This window comes from Xenopus laevis, chromosome 3S (genome assembly GCF_017654675.1).
Source record: "Xenopus laevis strain J_2021 chromosome 3S, Xenopus_laevis_v10.1, whole genome shotgun sequence".
Taxonomy (NCBI): domain Eukaryota; kingdom Metazoa; phylum Chordata; class Amphibia; order Anura; family Pipidae; genus Xenopus; species Xenopus laevis.
The window spans coordinates 44,632,569-44,650,784 of NC_054376.1; the positions used below are offsets into that span (position 1 = coordinate 44,632,569).

Consider the following 18,216-nt stretch of genomic DNA (forward strand, 5'->3'; position numbering starts at 1 on the left):
TACAGCAGCAATAATATATTCCGTACCCACTACTGTATACGTTGCCCTTGCAGGCATTGTTTGCCCAGTCTTTAACCAAGTGCCACATAGCTGTGTGAGCTTTTTCACATTCCGTGTCCAGAAACATCACCTGAGTGACGTAGTGTGATTTCTGCCCTTTACAGCACAAAACGCAGCGCTGTGTCAACAATGTATTTTTCAGAAACATTTTTGCCCTTGATCCCCCTCTGGCATGCCACTGTCCAGGTCGTTGCACCCTTTAAACAACTTTAAAATCATTTTTCTGGCCAGAAATGTCTTTTCTAGCTTTTAAAATTCGCCTTCCCATTGAAGTCTATGGGGTTCGCGACGTTTGCGAACCGTTCGCATTTTTGACGCAAGTTCGCGAATATGTTCGCGAACTTTTTTTCCGACGTTCGCTACATCCCTAGTAAACACACATTTTTAAAGGAAAAACATTGGGAAAGAAAATGGGGGAAGATCCCCATAAGAAAACAAAGGCTCAACACCACTGTATGGATATTAGAAAATCAAAAAATATATATTTTTTGGAGCTATGTGTTTTCACAAAATTATTAATAAATAAACTGATTCATTTTTATGTTGACTCTCATATAATATATATTTGATCTTTAACAGGAGAGGTGTTTTTTGCCACTCAACCAAACCAGTTTACTTTCCAAGAAGCAAAAGAATTTTGTGACGACCAAAATGCCACATTGGCTTCCACTGGACAGCTCTATGTAGCCTGGAAGTTGGGGCTGGACAAGTGTAGAGCAGGCTGGTTGTCAGATCAAAGTGTCCGCTACCCCATTGTGACACCTCGCAAAGCCTGTGGAGGGGACTTACCTGGAGTGCGGACAGTCTACCTTCATGCTAATCAAACAGGATTCCCTGATCCTTTGTCAAAATACCATGCCTTTTGTTTCCGAGGTAATACTTTCACTACTCTAGCAGTAGCTACATCATTTGTAAAGTATGCTGTCGTTTTATGTATACATGATATTTCATCCAACCACTTGGCTATCCAAAAATAATTTTACAAATCATTTATTTTGGCCTCATACCTTTGCAAAGTATTTCTTCTGCCTAGAACATTAAGGTACAAATTAGCTACCAGTTCAGTTAAAATCATCACCTTTTTCCTGGGGGAAAAAATACTTTTCCTGCAGTTTTTATTTGTGAACGTGTTTTGCTGATGAAAATCAAGTACAGGTATGGGATCTGTTATCCAGAAACCTGTTATCCAGCTCCAAATTATAGAAAGACTATCTCCCATAGACTCTTTTAGCCATATAATCCAAATTTTTGTAATTCTGTAATAATAAAACAGTACATTGTGCTTGATCCAAACTAAGATATAATTAATGCTTATTGGAAGCAAACCCAGGTTTTTTCATGTCTACATAATTTTATAGTAGAGTTAAGGTATCAAGATCCAAATTACAGAAAGATCTGTTAAAAAATTTGAGGTTTTCCTATATTTCTAAAAAGCTCTAAAAATATGAGATTTAATAAGTGTAAAAACAACAAAAGCCTTTTATGCCAGACCTTGCCAAGTAAAAGTTGTTGAGGTGCTGTAAAAGTCAATGGGAGGAGCCAATCAGAATTTTAGAGATTTTCGTATTTTTTTGCTACAAATTATCCAAAATACTCGAAATTTTAGAGGTTTTCAAGGTATTCGTATTTCATATATATTTTATTTATTAAGTGTAAAAGCTAAAAAAAACTCTAAGGGCCATAGCTAACAGGGAGATTTGTAGCCCATGATAAGTCAATGTGAACTTCGCTGATCCTATTGTACCTTTTTTTAACCGATTCAGACTTTTAGAGGTTTTTGGATTTTGTTTTGCTATGATTTGTCCAAAAAACTAGAATTTTAGAAGTATTCTTATTTTTAGTGCATCATTTAGTGTTTTTTTTTTTTTCAATATTCGGATCTTTCAATAACCTTTATGGCATTCATGGTTTTATAGAAATATAATTTAACTGTGGTTTCAAATATCTCTAAAACCACAGAAAATCAACCTTTAATAAATAGTCCACCTATTGGGAAGATTGTTGCATAGGTAAGTTCCTTTTGATTGTGAGAAGTGGAACATGAAACCCACAGGCCATTATAATTGTTGCTTTGTGTGTTATTCCCAATAGTCAGTGGGATATATTTTGCAAGTTTTGTGATCAAAACACCCAAAGTGGAAAAATTTAATCAAAGCAATTTTTTTAAAATATGTTATTTTCTAGCAAACAAATATTTGAAATACTGATATTTTACAAAAGTAAAAAATGAGGACAGTAGCATGTCTTAATAACATATCAAATTTTACTATAATCTCCATTGTTAACATTTACAGAAGAAATTCCAGACTTTCCATCAGTTGAGGAGGAAGTTATTGTGACTCAGATTGTCTCAGAATTAGAGAAGTTACCTTCTGGAGAAGAACCAACTTCAGAAATTGAGACTGTCACCGAATTTGAAAATCAGACTGATGTCTGGATAGCAAATGTTACTGAAATTTCTACAATCGAACCATCATTGACAGGTAAAATGTTTCATTGTTAAACTAGTAAATGAATGGCTTCTAATTAGTGCTGTAGTCCAATACATGTAAAACAATAAATGAACATAAATAAATGAAAATATACTTTATGTAGATATCACTTTTATCTCATGGATCTTAAAGCTCCTGCTGCACTTTGGGCAGACATCTTTGTCCACAGTTTGGACTAGAGCCAATGTATACACTACCCAAAAAATGCTACTGCCTAGGGCTATTTTAGAACTAGGGAATTCTGCACCTATTTTATCAAAATAATCCTGCTTGGCACTATTAAAACTAGGGGTCAGCTGGCACTTTCAGAGATTTTCTTTTCCCATTTAATGGATTCTATCCCCAAAATAACAAAGACAATTAATTTAATCTCATGTGGCTATTTGATCTGGTATGCCATGTAATGTCACTTAAAGGGTTAATGGCCTTGAATTTGCATTCAATTTAAATAGATTTTGATTGCTACTTTTGGTCATCTTGTTGTGTCTTGCATCATATATCTAGAAAAAATGCCTATATTGTTATTACAGTGTCCTTTTCCAAAATTTAGTTTCAATAGACCAACTAAATGATAAAGATATAAAAGGTCTAAAGTATTAAATATATGTCATGTGAATAAAGCAAAAGATTCAAATGGGTGTACCTATTTCCTTAAAGCTTTCTAAATACAATATAGTTTGTAATGCATCTTTTATACAATTTTGTATATTCGTTTTTTAATATTTCTGGTATTTCAAGTATTTTCAAATTATGTAAATTAGTGAGTCAATTAGTTTCTAAATATTTTTTTTTTATCTAAAGTCAGTCCTTCAGTTGTTCCTATTGCGAGCCCAGCTCCAGAAGATATAAGTGGAGAATCATCAGCTATAGGCAGTATAAGTGGAGAACCATCTGGAGAAGTTAGTGGAGATGTGTCTGGTGCAGATCTAAGTGGACAACCTTCAGGATCTGAAGAAAGTGGATTTCCATCTGGAACTGATATTTCAGGTGTGAGTGGACTGCCTTCTGGTGACATATCTGGTGAAAAACCATCAGGTGAACCTGATATTAGTGGACTGCCATCTGGTGACATATCTGGTGAAAAACCATCAGGTGAACCTGATATTAGCGGACTGCCACCTGGTGACATATCTGGTGAAAAACCATCAGGTGAACCTGATATTAGTGGACTGCCATCTGGTGACATATCTGGTGAAAAACCATCAGGTGAACCTGATATTAGTGGACTGCCATCTGGTGACATATCTGGCGAAGAACCATCAGGTGAACCTGATATTAGTGGACTGCCTTCTGGATTTCCTTCAGGTGCTGAAGACATATCAGGGCAAGTTTCTGGATTTCCAGATATAAGTGGATTGTCTTCTGTACCAATAGAAACCAGTGGCCTGCCTTCTGGAGAACCATCTGGAGATGAGATAATTAGTGGCTCAGCTTCTGGAGTTGAGATAATTAGTGGCTTTTCTTCTGGTCAAGAAGATGTTAGTGGCATTGCCTCTGGCTTCCCAACAATCACACATGTGGATACACCATGGGTAGAAGCTATTACAAAACCAACAGAAATTGAACTAGAAGGAAAGGGAGAAATAGAGTTAAGTGCATCATCAGGAATAGAATTAAGTGGAGATTTTTCTGGCTTAGAGCCCAGTGGAGATGTTTCTGGATTTGACCTTAGTGGGGCTACTTCTTCAGTAATAGAAAGCAGTGGTGATATCTCTGGTTTTATTAGTGGTGATATTAGCGGTGAGCCATCAGGCATGATTGACTTGAGTGGTGAGGTATCAGGAGTAACTGATATTAGCGGAGATTTGTCAGGATTGAAGGATTTTAGTGGTGAGGCATCAGGAGTGTTGGATTTTAGTGGTGAGCTATCTGGTCTAAGTGGAGAATCCTCAGGAATTACTTCTGTGAGTAGTGGATATTCTGGAGATATAGGTATAAGTGGAGAAACTTCTGGAGTAAGAGAAATTAGCGGTGAGCTTTCTGGAGTTCCTGACATCAGTGGCCTGGGCTCTGGTATCTTAGAGATATCATCAGGTGTTATTCTTATTGATCAAACTTTGACAGAACTTTCCCAGACTCCTGTAAAAGAAGAGGAAGGGAAAGGGTCTGTAGGTATAAGTGGCTTTTATTCAGGAGATGTTGACAGTTCTGGAGACATATCTGGTATCTTGGATGTCAGCGGTGGACCTTCAGGTTTAATAGACACAAGTGGTTTTGTTTCAGGGGCTATTCCCAGTGGTGATATAGATATTAGTGGTGTATCAGATATAAGTGGTGCAGTATCTGGAGCTGAATATGTCAGTGGCTTACAATCTGGATTTGATGATGCAAGTGGAGTCCCTACTATTTCTCATATAGATTTCACATTAAAAGAGCCTCCAACTCAAGGGCCTGATACTCAAGAAGCAGGAGGTGGTCCATCAGTAATACTTGAGTTCAGTGGAATATCTTCTGGGGAAACATTACCATCAGGAACTCAGGAAGGCAGTCTAGAAAGTTCAGGCATATATACATCAGGATTTTCTCAAGTCACACTTATTACTGATGATTCTGTTGAAGCAATCACAAAACCTTCAGTTTCACAAGAGTTAGGTGGTGTTACGTTGGCATACACAATAGAAACATCAGCATCTGGTGATATTGGCATTGAGACATCTGCCACTCATGAAACAACTCTAGAAGGAAGCACTGAAACTAGCTCTGGACACATTACATTTTTGGCACCAGAATCATCAGGGGAAATATCTGAAACATCAGAATCTGAAACAACACACGCTCCTGAGGAAGCACAGCAGGAAAGAGAGTTAGTTACGTCAATTGCATCAGATGAAGTAACAGATGAACCCACAATTGAAGCAGCCAGTCCTTCAAGTCCAATCGCAATTGAGTCTGAAGGTACTATAAAATGTTTTTCTTTTTAATTTTTTACATATGTAAACTAACAGCAGTCCAGCTTCTTGCCCTCATGCTAATTATAAGGACTATAAGGTTATGGCCTACTGTAAGATGAAGCTGTAAAGCCAGGTTAAAGTAAGTGACAGTAATTAGAAGATCCCATTGACTGTTAACTAGTGATCATTTTTATATTTTTAGTTGATCTTATTTAGAACATGACAGTTGTAACAATATGATGTCTCAATGCACATGCTCCAATATGTATGTTAGCCATCAGTGTAGACCTACAGCTGTAGTTGTGGCCTGTTGTTCCATACAGAGTCACTGCACCATAGTATTATTATTATTATTATTATTATGATTATGATATGCAAATATAATAATGTACTATTTATTATTATAGATTTTAGAGTTAATGCTATCTTAGCTAAGTCCTGCAAATATACAGTGCTAAACTATAAACTAAGGGGCAGGTTTATCAAAGGTCAAAGTGAACTTTCGAGGTAAAAAACGTCGAATTTCTAGCTATTTTTTGTGTACTTCGACTAGGAAATAGTCCAAATTCAATTTGAATATTGAAATTTATCATGTACTGTCTCTTTAAAACTTCAAATTCGACCATTCGCCACCTAAAAGCTGCCGAAGTCCTGTTTTAGCCTATGGGGGACTTCCTAGAACCTAGGAGCCTATGGAGGCAATTGGTGGAGTTTGAAAGATCGAAGTTTTTTGGGGGGAAAACTTTGAATCAAAGTAGATCAAAGGCGCTATTTCTTTGAACGTACGATTCAAAGTAGGCTGAATACGGACCACTTCGACCCCCAAAAACCTTCGACCTCTATTCGGTTGGTCTTTTTGAATTCGAAGTTGAAAGTTTTTTTTAACTTCGACCCTAGATAAATATGCCCCTAAGTAATATAAATGAATAAACATGTAAAATTCCTTTAAAGGTAACTTCAACTCAAAGTACAGGTATGGGACCCATTATGCAGAAATCCATTATCCAGAAAGCTCTGAATTATGCAAAGATCATCTCCCATAGACTCCATTTTATCCAAATAATCCAAAATTTTTAAAATAATTTCCTTTTCTTGTACTTGTTCCAAACTAAAATATAAGTAATTTGATTTATTTAATGTTTAAACGATTTTCTAGTAGGCTTAAGGTCTGAACATCCAAATTACAGAAAGATCCATTATCCGAAAAGGCCATGGTCGCGAGCATTCTGGATAACGGATCCCATACCTGTAGTATGTGTTTATTTCCTTCTGCTCTCTGGTTCTGGCTCTTGAAAAATATAGCAGGAGCTAGTTCTCTTCCAGGTCAGTTATTCAGCTGGCTTCTGTTACCCTGTTTCAGGATTCAGAATGTACTTTTTTGCATCCAGTAATTTGCTTTGTTTAAGGTGATTATGTAACTGAATTGATAACCACTTCAATGGACACTTTTCTTTGAGTCATTCAAACAATATGTTTTGAACCCCTCTATTTTTAATGGCTACAGGAATAATCGGATCATGTGCTGATGAGCCCTGTGGCGCTGGAACATGTACAGAAAAGGAAGGAAGAATATATTGTGCCTGTCCTGTAGGTTTTGGTGGAGGCCTTTGTAATATAGGTAAAATATTATTAGTTTTTTTTATACACCCATTTGACTCTATAAAAACGATAAATATGTCATGCCTTTTGTTTTTAATCTTGTCTTTTAGGAGCAAGACTAGATTTACTGTCCATTGCTGGTTTTTCTGTGAAAACGCAATTTTTTTTGTGATTTTTCTGGCGTGAAACGCGAAAAATGTGGGTGACAATCCGAAAAAGTCATGTTTTTTTCAGATCCAATATTTTTTCATTTTTATTTATTGATAAATAAGGGCAAATTGTGGGTTTAAAAAATCTGAAAAATTTGGATTTTAATAAACAACCCCCCAAATGTGTAGCCTTTTTTTTAATGGGGTCAGTGACCCCCATTTGAAAGCTAGAAAGAGTCAGAAAAAGAAGGAAAACAATTCAAAAACAACAAAAAAATTAATAGTGAAGACCAATTGAAAAGTTGCTTACAATTGGCCATTCTATAACATACTAAAAGTGTATGTAATTAAAACATTCCGAATATAAAATCTTTCGACCCTTAATTATCTTTATATATCCACATATGCATAGGACTGATCTTTACATCACAATTATAGAATACTGTAACAAGGGAACATATTTGTTTTTGTTCATGAGCATTAGCTCATTATCTACTAAGATCACATGTGGTCATTCATATGGGCTCTTACTGACGAGCGTTTTTACCTGCGCTCCCCTGCGTTCTGTTTTTCTGCGTTCAGCCGCAGGGGAGCGCAGGAATAGACACAGTCGATTTTTTCCAATGGGGCTGTACTCACACAGGTGCGTGTAGGCGCCGAACGCAGGAAAAATGCAGCATGTTGCGTCTCAACCTGCGTTCGGCGCCTACACGCGCCTGTGTGAGTACAGCCCCATTGGAAAAAATCGAATGTGTCTATTCCTGCGCTCCCCTGCATCTGAACGCAGAAAAACGGAGCACAGGTAAGTCAGTAAGAGCCCTAAAACAGCTCGACTGCAGCAAAACATATGCGATTTTATAAATTATAAAAACTGGTGTATTTTATTTGCTTTTACTCGTTTCTTTTGCTGTATTCTTCTTTTGTTTGGGGTATTTTAGTGCAGGAATAGTATCATTTTTTTAGTAGCAGGCATAGAATAATTAAAATACACGTATCACTGCTCTAACGCAATGAATATGTCAAATATGGGACCTGTTTTCCATTAATCCAAGCAGCAAAGTGTTTTTAAAGTCGCCACGTGCACTGATAAAATGATAAAAAGCCTAATAGTGTGTAAATGTATTGGCCATATGAAAGCTGAGCTAATGACTGGGGTAATTAAGTTATTTGACACTGTGATGTGTTTTGTTCTCCTCATTTTGTTTTTCTCCAGGGAATATGTGTGAAACACCGCAACAGGCCTGCTAGGTGCAAAGAGGAAGCTTACAAATTCTAATCTCCTGCCTATTAAAACTCCCACCATTCCCTGCTGTCTGCCTCGCTTTAGCTAAATGCCTAATATTTCCCCATTCACTGCGCGCTTGAAAAACGTATTTGCTAATTAAAAAAGGAGAATCCATTACTTGTTCAGCTGATGCCCATTCTGAAATTATTCAAATTTCTGTTGCTTGTTCAAACCATGGAGCATGCTGAGACGTTTAACCCTTTGGCAAAGGGATGTAAATGTCAACGTGATACATGTGGAGGCAGCTACTGCGTTCAGTATTAAGTTATTGTGCAGTTTTAATTGCAAGGCACTTTACAGATTGATTTAAAATCAGTCAACATATTGTATTTATAAACACACTGGTACTTGGTCATTTATCAAGAGCCAGGAGGTGGTTATTGCACAAGCGGGTGACACTTTAAAAGAAAAAAGGCCCCTAAGCCACCCAAGTTTTTAGTAACAATGCAATTATGCTTCAATTCAACTTAAATTACACTTAAACTGTTTTCCCCTCTGGCTGATGATATAAATGATCCTAAAGTGGAATTTATTTAATGGCAAAAATAAATACCCAGAATTTAAACAGACGCTTTCTATTCCTAATTACTTAAAATAGCATCACTGGGGCAGTCTACAGAAACAATACTTTCCCCTCAGTTATTTACAACTATTGGGACATGACAATGATTTTTCATACAAAAAAGTGAGACCAGTTTCTGACTTTTTATATTTTATACACCTCTGCCCCATTATGTCTTACCCTACAAAAATATTGAAACAGGAGTACTTTTGCAAAAACTCTTTACTGAAATTACAAGCATTTTAGTCTTTTCTAAATAAATTATAATAAAAATATAAATGGATAGAGATCCCAAGTCCAATAGGACCTATCCAAACTGCTACAAAAACTTTAGTTCAAACCTGGAGAAAGGCATTGCCTTATTTCAGTGGCAAATAAATCGGAGTCAGGTATCATACCAGCTACATATACGAGTGAGAAGATGCACTGATGTATTATTATTCTGACCACGAAGCATTAAAGACTGAGGTTAATAGTGTCAGGAATTGTTCTAGACTGATCCTCATACACAGCAATTATCTAAGGTTTCTGTGGCGCCAGACCTCTGATTGGTCTAATGTGTGCCTTAAAGCAAAGACCGCCATCTCCTCGTAACCTAAGCTAGCTCAATATTCTCCTGCTGAGCCTCAATTTCAGAATATGTGTGAGTATATAATATATATCTCATGCTTTGAGTGCAGCATATATATATATTATATTCTTCCTGTAGCTAACACATCCGGAACAGCACAGAACAAGTAATCAGAACCCGCTCTCCTTTTTGTAGTCAGGGAAGCAGCAGGTGTCCTAATGGCAGACCCTTGATTTCTTACAGACATTGATGAGTGCCACTCAAGCCCCTGTGTGAATGGAGCTACCTGCGTTGATGGCATCGACTCATTCAAATGCTTATGCCTTCCCAGCTACGGAGGGGACCTATGTCAGATCGGTACGACCTATGTGGCTTGAGCTAATTTGACTAACAAATGCACCAAAAAGACAAAGAAACCCTTATCCCCTTGCTTTCCCTTAACCAGTAGGATGTCCTTTATTAGGTGGGCTAATCCCTAATACAGACCTACCTGGTAAAGAAGAGTAAAAGTGCTGAATAATCTGTTTTGGTTCCATTTCTCTTTTGTTTCTTGCTTCACGCTCCTCTTTTTTTTCAGCATTTCTTTTATTTTCAGCCGTGAATGGGACCTCATCATTCAAGTACATCTTTTTCCTTTTCTATTACTTCTCTTAAAGGGTATCTTACGAGAATCTGCTGTTGTGTCAAATTAGTTGTTTCTCTAAAAGGAAAAATAGAGCCCATGAATTATTATTTAAGCATTTTATAACTAAATCATTCTTTCATAACCCTCACATCCCTGTATATGCAGGTGAGTGGGAGCTAACATACCAAAGCTTTATTTCAAAACATACGTTTCTTAGACTAAGACCTGCAAGCATCTAAAAGGAATTAAGCAGGTATTATGGATGCTTCCACTCAAATATATACTTATTTGAAGAAAGGACATTTTTGTACAGCAAATTAACTATGTCCTCAAAGTGTATTATTTAAGAATAATTGTCCTTATGAAGAAGGGTTATTTCCTATTTATTAATAAATTACTTAGTAAGAGCATATTTAACATAACATAACATGAACATGTTTATCCTTATTTAGCAAACTTGACATGGTATATGCACAACATGTTTTAGAAGCTGGGGAACTCTACAGTTACTGTACCCAGCATAGTGCAATTGGCAATACAGCTTTGCTTAATAGTGTTCTCGGTTAAATATGTTTGCACTAGAGTGTCTCACTTGTATCATTTAGTAGAGTGTGAGCACTAATCTAAGTGCTGTTGTTGGCTTGAGTAGTAGGTGCATGCAAAAAGAAATATAGAGGGGTTATTACACAGAGCTAAGTTCCCTTGTTTCATACTGAAATATCAAATTGTAGTAATTTTCTAAAACAGGAGAAATTAATACCAGACTGTGTCAGGAAGATATCATAGTGCATCTACTGTAGTTTCATGGTGTCAACACAATGGCCACATTATTACATAATAACCTTGTGGCTGTAAAGGGGGCACACTTTTAATGGTTGAAGTACATATTCAAGCATGTTATCCTATCAGAGGAGGACCCAGACAGAATGTGGGGTCAGATGCATACACAAGCTCACTGGTCTGGAATTTTCCACTTTAATTGACTTACAGGATACTTTTTGACATCCCTAACTTAGAAAGCCCAGGCCATCCAGAGCAAGTTGGAGCTTATAGCAGCATAACAGGATGATCTTTAGATGATTAAATCATTGAGATGTACAAGAAAATGTCACAGCTAACATGTGTCCATACGCCATGATCTCTGTGTGTAATTTGACATAATTGGGGTGATTCAACGTACAACGTCTACAGAAAGGTCCCCCTCACAGTGAACTTTCTCCAATTAGAGAATCTTATAACAAGGTTATATTTCAGAGCTTGCTCAAACCTCAGCTCTAGGTCATGAGTTTTTCAAGCAAAGATGTTATATTCCACAATCGTATTTTCCAGTTTCATAAATAAATATACACATGAAAAGTACCATAAGGCAGTACCTAACAATGGTCAGTAATGCTTCTTATGAGCCTGGTCACAAAGCAAATAACGTGCATGTTGAAGATAGGTGGCAAAAACATGGGAAAAAACATATAGGACCACCTTATGGGGTTTCCCCGACTTGAGTATGATGATATCAATTTTATAATCCTAAATAAAAAGAATTTTTAAAATATACATTCTTGTTAAATATCATTAAACTTCAGGCCATGGAATGTGTACCGAGGGTGTGTTTTTTGGGGGGCAAGTGTGAGCAGAACCATAGCTTTTTCATTAACTTTGAATAGTCCTGAAACCCCCTTGTGATACAGCTCATAAGAACAATAAAGGCCATATGGCAGCCTTGTATGATTTCTAAAACTGCTAAGAAATCATAATGCTGCTAATAATAATATATTAAGACTGTTCTTACGGTAACATATATATATATATATAACATATATATATATAAGAAAAGCAAAAACATGTTTCTCATCATTTGTATTAAATATCTGAAAAATAAATATTCAGTACATTGTGCAGCTGTCCTTGTAGATATACACATGTACATGTACACATCTTTCCATTCTAACAGCAATTTCAACCAGACTGTATCACCTCTCTGCATCCCCTAACATCACAGCAATTTTGGTTCAAACAGGTACAGATCGTAACGGATGGACAAAAAGGAATTCTGGATCATAGTGTTTCTCTTATGCCTTCTGTTCATTGCTTTACTTTCTTTCTTGTGTCTCAGATCTCGAGGTGTGTGAGGATGGATGGACGAAATTCCAGGGTCACTGCTACAAACACTTTTCAGAGAGAGAAACCTGGGTGGATGCAGAAAATGTATGTCGGTACCACCAGTCCCATCTAGCCAGCATTCTCTCACCTGAAGAGCAGGAATTTGTGAATAGTGAGTAATGCAAACTGGAATCAAATGGCAAAACTATGGATTGTATAGAGCAGACATATTTACAGAGATTACAGATTATACATCATTTAGTCCTGGACCTCCTTCATAATAAGAAGGATCTTTCACTTGTGCCATTGCCTTATCTACAGCAAAGTTTAAATTACTTTGCCAGTGGGGCAAAGTGAAAACTTCTGAGAGCACATGCAAGAAAATGTTCACGGTCAGTATCTTCCAACCCCCCTTCACATTTGTTGATTAAAAATATCCAGAGGTGTAGCATCAACAACTTATTAAAAAGTTATAGCCTCCTAGTGAATACAATGTTGGACTGGCTCACTGGGATACCAGGAAAACTCCTTGTGGGCCCAGGTGTCAGTGGGCCCTTCTGCTCACCCAACCTTCTTGTATATCTATACCTCGGCCATTCCCCCATTTCTTTATGAGAACAAAGATAAGAAATGGAGGGGAGAATGGATGATAATATGTAAGCAGAAGTGATTGAAATAATATCGAAAGTGAATAAAGAAAAAAAGGAAAACTAGTTTGGAGAGCGGGTCTGCAGTCAATGGTTTTCTGGTGGGCCTCAGGCATCTCAGTCCGACACTGAGTGAATATATGGCAGGGATGTGGAACATTGTGATCAGATCTTGGGGCTGATAAGTAGACGAGCCACCTGCCTAGGGTGCAACGATGTGGGGTGCTGGGCAGGTACCATTTCAAAGGTCTTCTGCCTGCCCCTAGTCCTGGTTCACTCCCCTGCTGCTCTCACATCCCCACCTACCTACCTTCCCTGCCATTCCTCTTTATTGCGCTCCCCTCCCACCATTCTTTTCTTATGGCATATGCACACTCCTGAGCATACATTCTCACATGGGGGGGCCCTATCGGCTTGGCCCAGCCTTGCTGGGTCAGTACTAAATAGTTTTGGCTAGGAAGCAGAGGATGCTCACCAGAACAGCAGTTCCATGTAACAGAAATAGTAGCAGTTGTTGCTTTTCCACACAGTGAAGCCCAAAACAGAAATTATTTCACATTGAATGTTCTGCTCAACATAATTCTCCAAGCTCATATAGCCAGTCACATGGGTTATTAGTAGTCCCCTCTAGGAATAGCTAAAATAATCTGTTGCACCAAGTTCGATATACAGGCATTTTGCAGTATTTTATGTATGGCTCTTAATGCTTCAAGGGTACCCCATGAGTAGTATTTAGTTCAAACCTACTGTTAGTGCTATTCAAGAAGTCTATACTTCCTTTGAATAATATTTTGCCCCCTGGAAATGATTTATTAATTAATGTATATATTAGATTTCATTTTACCTTTACAAAGCAGCAAGTTCAACAGCTTTGCTGATTTTAATAAATATAATTATGCGGCTATATCACTCTTGCAGACTGACATACTTTTCTGGTGGGTATTTATAGAAAAAGGTGTAAATCTTAAATAAGTAAACATGGATATTATAATGGGATTCTTGTTCTAATGAGCTCCAGGACTAATAGGTCCACAATGTAGCAAATCACAGCTGTATAAACCTCCCCCTGTCTGCCACTTCAATTAGCACCTAGAAGGAAACTGGTAACCCAAGAGTAAATGCCCTTTTAGAGGTTGATTTCCACAGTGACCATATGAACTCCTTTGTACATTCAAAATAAGTCATGTTTTGTGCAAAGAAAATAATTATACCCAACACTTCCGTTATATACATCTAATCTCATCATCTCAACACAGGTAATGCTCAGGACTATCAGTGGATTGGGCTGAATGATAAAACAATTGAAAATGATTTCCGCTGGTCAGATGCCAACCCCTTGGTAAGACAGAAATAAAACAAAATTATTGGGTACTTTAATATATCAATATATATATTATTATTATATCATTACTACATATTATTCTTTAAGGCTTTCTGTATCATATTTCTTGTACCGCCTGAGAAGTCCTTATTAAACATAGTAAAAATAAAGTTGAAAAAGATACACATCAACCAAGTTCAATCTTTTAAGTCTATATAAAACCTGCCTGCTAGTTGATCCAAAGACATAAATCCCCATTTGAAGCCTCTCCAATTTGCCTCAGAGGGGGAAAAAAATCCTTCCTGACTCCAAGATGGCAATCGGATCAGTTTTTTGGATTAAGTTGTACTGAGAGCTATCCATAACCCTATATTAGCAGAGTGCCATGTACTGCTCATAAGTTAATTGCACTGTTCTGTTGCAGACTGTTCAGCATGGCTCAGCAAAGGAAAGTATTGTGCTAACATAATCTAAATGTTGATATGCAGGGATGGACAGTTTTGCATGCAGTGATCTGGAGCCTCAACTGTCACTTGATGGGACAATAAGTAAAGGTCCCTCATCTGGCTTATCATCCTTTCAATGGACAGTTTACTCTTTTTTTTACAAGGGTTCAATGAATTAAATTTGCACTGAAGATAATTTTTGTCTATTTTTGCCTGAAAAACATTACATTATATATTAGAGACATTTTTTATTTTGCACTCACTATTTATCCAGTGAACTGTTCCTTTAAATCCTGTTTGAACCTCCCCACTGTAGTTAGCAAGTGTAAATCAATTAATGTATTTAGTGGAATATTATCTACTTAAAAATAACTGTCACATGCTTTGGCTTTTAACCACTAGCAATACGAAAACTGGAGACCAAACCAACCAGACAACTTCTTTACCACGGGAGAAGATTGTGTTGTGATGATCTGGCACGAAAGAGGAGAATGGAATGATGTTCCATGTAACTACCATCTGCCATTTACATGCAAAAAGGGAACAGGTAAAGTGTTTATTTTATAGCTACAAACTAATTTTCTTTAAGTGTTCAATCTCCATGACTATTCTTCCATTCTGAGTTGAACTCCATCCAACCACTGCAGCCCCCACAGATTCAGTCATTTTTGCTTGTTAATGCCATAACAGAGAACACATTTACAGAAAATCATATTCGTTGAACAGGGCAGTGCACTGCCATCTTAAAAATAATCTTCTCTTAAATATATACCTAGGCTTCCAGTCTGCCAATAAGCCTTGGTTTCCTTGGCCATCTCTCACTTCTTGCTGTTTTCTTAGCATTGAACAAAAGAAAAACTCCTTGTGACTTTTCAATAGGAACCTATTTATTTTTCTTCTTCAAAGAAACCCTTTTAGATATTGTTGCTAAGCATCCAAGACTGAGAAAAACATGCTGCAGCACATAAATCCCCATGGCTAACGTTTAGTAGAGATAATAAGAAGACATTGCCCAGATATTTACAGAAGGTTTTAATTAGAGCAAGTATTATTTATATAGCCCCTCAAAGTCACTGACATCCTGAGAGTCCGTTCTTCAATCTCTCATGGTTTGCAAGGTTAATTTGGGCAAGCAGAGATCTTAGCAGCAATGTTGCCAGATGCAAAAAGTCTTTGGCAAATCAGCACAATTGTTCTTTTATGCTTCATCCACATTTATCTGCCCTTGAGTGCAGAGGCACATGCAGTGATTTTGGACATTTTGTGCACTGTGCTTTTTTAGAAGCTCAAACATGTGGCACCAAAACACACAAAATCTTCTTCCACTGACCTTGTCAGCACTTGACAACCAGTTCTAACCTCTGTTGTGCTTTTTTTAATTCATACTTGATTGATTTGAAGTGAGCGAAGTATCCTGATTTCATTGCTAATTAATGAGTGCTTACATATTATTTTTCAAATAAAACCAATAGCATATTGTATTTGAATATTCTTACCCCACAATACAGGGAATTATGTCTAAAGTAAACTTCTTCATCTACCTTCTTTCCAGTTATTCTGATTTTGTTATAGGGTTTTCATTTTCTATACAAGAGAGATAGGTAACTCTAACTGCTGCTGAATTGCCCAACTCCACAAAAGACACACCAGCTCTGTTAAAAGAAGCCAAGTGGGAGATGTAGCTATGCAATTAGTAATGGGCGAATCTATTCGATAGGCTTAAACTACACTGGAAGCTTACATTTATAAGCATGAGCATTGTCAACAGTGTATTAAAATTTGTTCTTGTCATTCTCTTCTTTCTAGTGGCTTGTGGTGAGCCTCCAGCAGTACAAAACGCCTATACACTAGGAAAAAAGAAAGTTCGTTATGAAATCAGCTCCTTAGTGCGATATCAGTGTAACCAAGGTTACCTACAACGCCATGTTCCTATTATCCGGTGTCTACCAACTGGGCACTGGGATGAGCCGAGGATACAGTGCATAGATCGTGAGTATATTACAACATATCTGCTTTCACAAAATACTTTCCCCTTTGAATGGCATAACAACTTGGTGTAACTATAGGGTTATAATATTCCCAGGGTCTACTGTCCTGAGGAAGGCATACAAAGTGATACAGATAAAGAGTGATACAGGGGTTGACAGCTATAAAAGGATAGATTGTGGAGAACTGAGAAACAGGTGGTGATGTATAGCATGCATGTTTAAGCAGGGCCATAAGGGGGACCCCTGACTACATTTTAGCACCAGATCTATGGGCTTCTAGTTAGACCTGGAATACCGCATAAACTATTTCTGTTTCAGCATAAGCATTTTTATGAGTTGTGTGCATTATGTCTTAGCTCTGCCTGACAGCACTCTCGTGCCAATTGGAAAAGTAGTCGTTACTCCCCATAATTACTTATAATTCTCATTTCTGGCACTTGCCCTGTAAATGTCCATAATCTGCTGAGCTATTTTGGTCAGTAGGAGAAAATCTGAAGGCAATACCTTTTCATTGTGTATAAATTACCAGATTATCTCGGTTTTTAACAGTGGGCGGCCTTAGGTTAGGCGTAGGTTATTAGCTGAAAGGGTCAGCAGCTCAGAATATTGAGGTTTTTTTCTATGGAAAATGACATTTAGTCAATTTGCCCAACACAAATGCTATAATTGCAGGATTTGAGCCTATGTAATTTGTCACACAAGTTCTCTGTTCTTTCTGACGCTCCAATGCTAATGCCAGCCGCTCACAAAAGCCTAAAATCAGGCTAATTTGAGATGGTTTGTTGTGGGGTTTTTTTTTTTTTGCTTACAGTGAGATATACATACAGTATGATGTTTCTTTTATCTTTTCCCACACACATGAGAGGCATGGATAATCATTTTCATTTGCTGTTCACAGTATAACACAAACCTCTCTTGCCAAAATCTCTACTCATAAGCTTTTCTTCTTTCTCTCTCTGCTTCAATCCCTGCAGTTTCCACTTACAGACGACACAAGAGAAGCCCCAGAAGTCGGTCGAGAGCAATTGCCACATCTGAACAGGGAAAGGCCCATTAAAGTAGAAAGAGACAAAAAAAAAATATTGTAAAGAACATTTATATCAACTATGTCAATTTGAATTTGTTTGTCATGTAAGGAGTTTATATTCAAGAAAATCCCAAGCTGTATATAAAAAAAAAACATCAACGCAAATTAGATTTCAACAATTTTACTAATGGTCCGAGAAGGGCCTTTGTGAGCGCCCATGTCGTGCCATTATTCGGAGGGTTTTAAGGAAGCTAGAATGGCTTTGAGTGGAAAGAGAAGGGCAACATAGTGCCATAAAGACTATTTTCCCATTGTCTTGATTAACTATAATGTGAGTATAATGTGATATTTTTATTATTTAAACTCCAGGCTGGCCGAATAATAATAATAATTAAAAAAAAGTATGAATATATTAAATGTTACAAACACATTGCACGCCAAGAACCTTGAATAAAT

The 18,216-nt window shown here is 37.2% G+C and overlaps 1 protein-coding gene across 2 annotated transcripts in view; it reads left to right on the forward strand.

Moving 5' to 3' along the window:
- Positions 1–18,152, forward strand: part of LOC108712312 (aggrecan core protein-like) — a 59,367-nt gene extending 41,215 nt beyond the window's left edge. Inside the window, exons 10-19 of one of the 2 annotated variants that reach the window (XM_041588227.1) lie at positions 640–933; positions 2,355–2,543; positions 3,354–5,447; positions 6,948–7,061; positions 9,853–9,966; positions 12,345–12,503; positions 14,235–14,317; positions 15,148–15,292; positions 16,552–16,734; positions 17,708–18,152. In XM_041588227.1, the coding sequence (XP_041444161.1) occupies positions 640–933; positions 2,355–2,543; positions 3,354–5,447; positions 6,948–7,061; positions 9,853–9,966; positions 12,345–12,503; positions 14,235–14,317; positions 15,148–15,292; positions 16,552–16,734; positions 17,708–17,790 (3,458 nt within the window). In that variant the 3' untranslated portion in view covers positions 17,791–18,152. The remainder of the gene's footprint in view (positions 1–639; positions 934–2,354; positions 2,544–3,353; positions 5,448–6,947; positions 7,062–9,852; positions 9,967–12,344; positions 12,504–14,234; positions 14,318–15,147; positions 15,293–16,551; positions 16,735–17,707) is intronic. The other variant, XM_041588228.1, reaches the window with a different exon arrangement.
- The last annotated feature ends 64 nt before the right edge of the window (positions 18,153–18,216 follow it).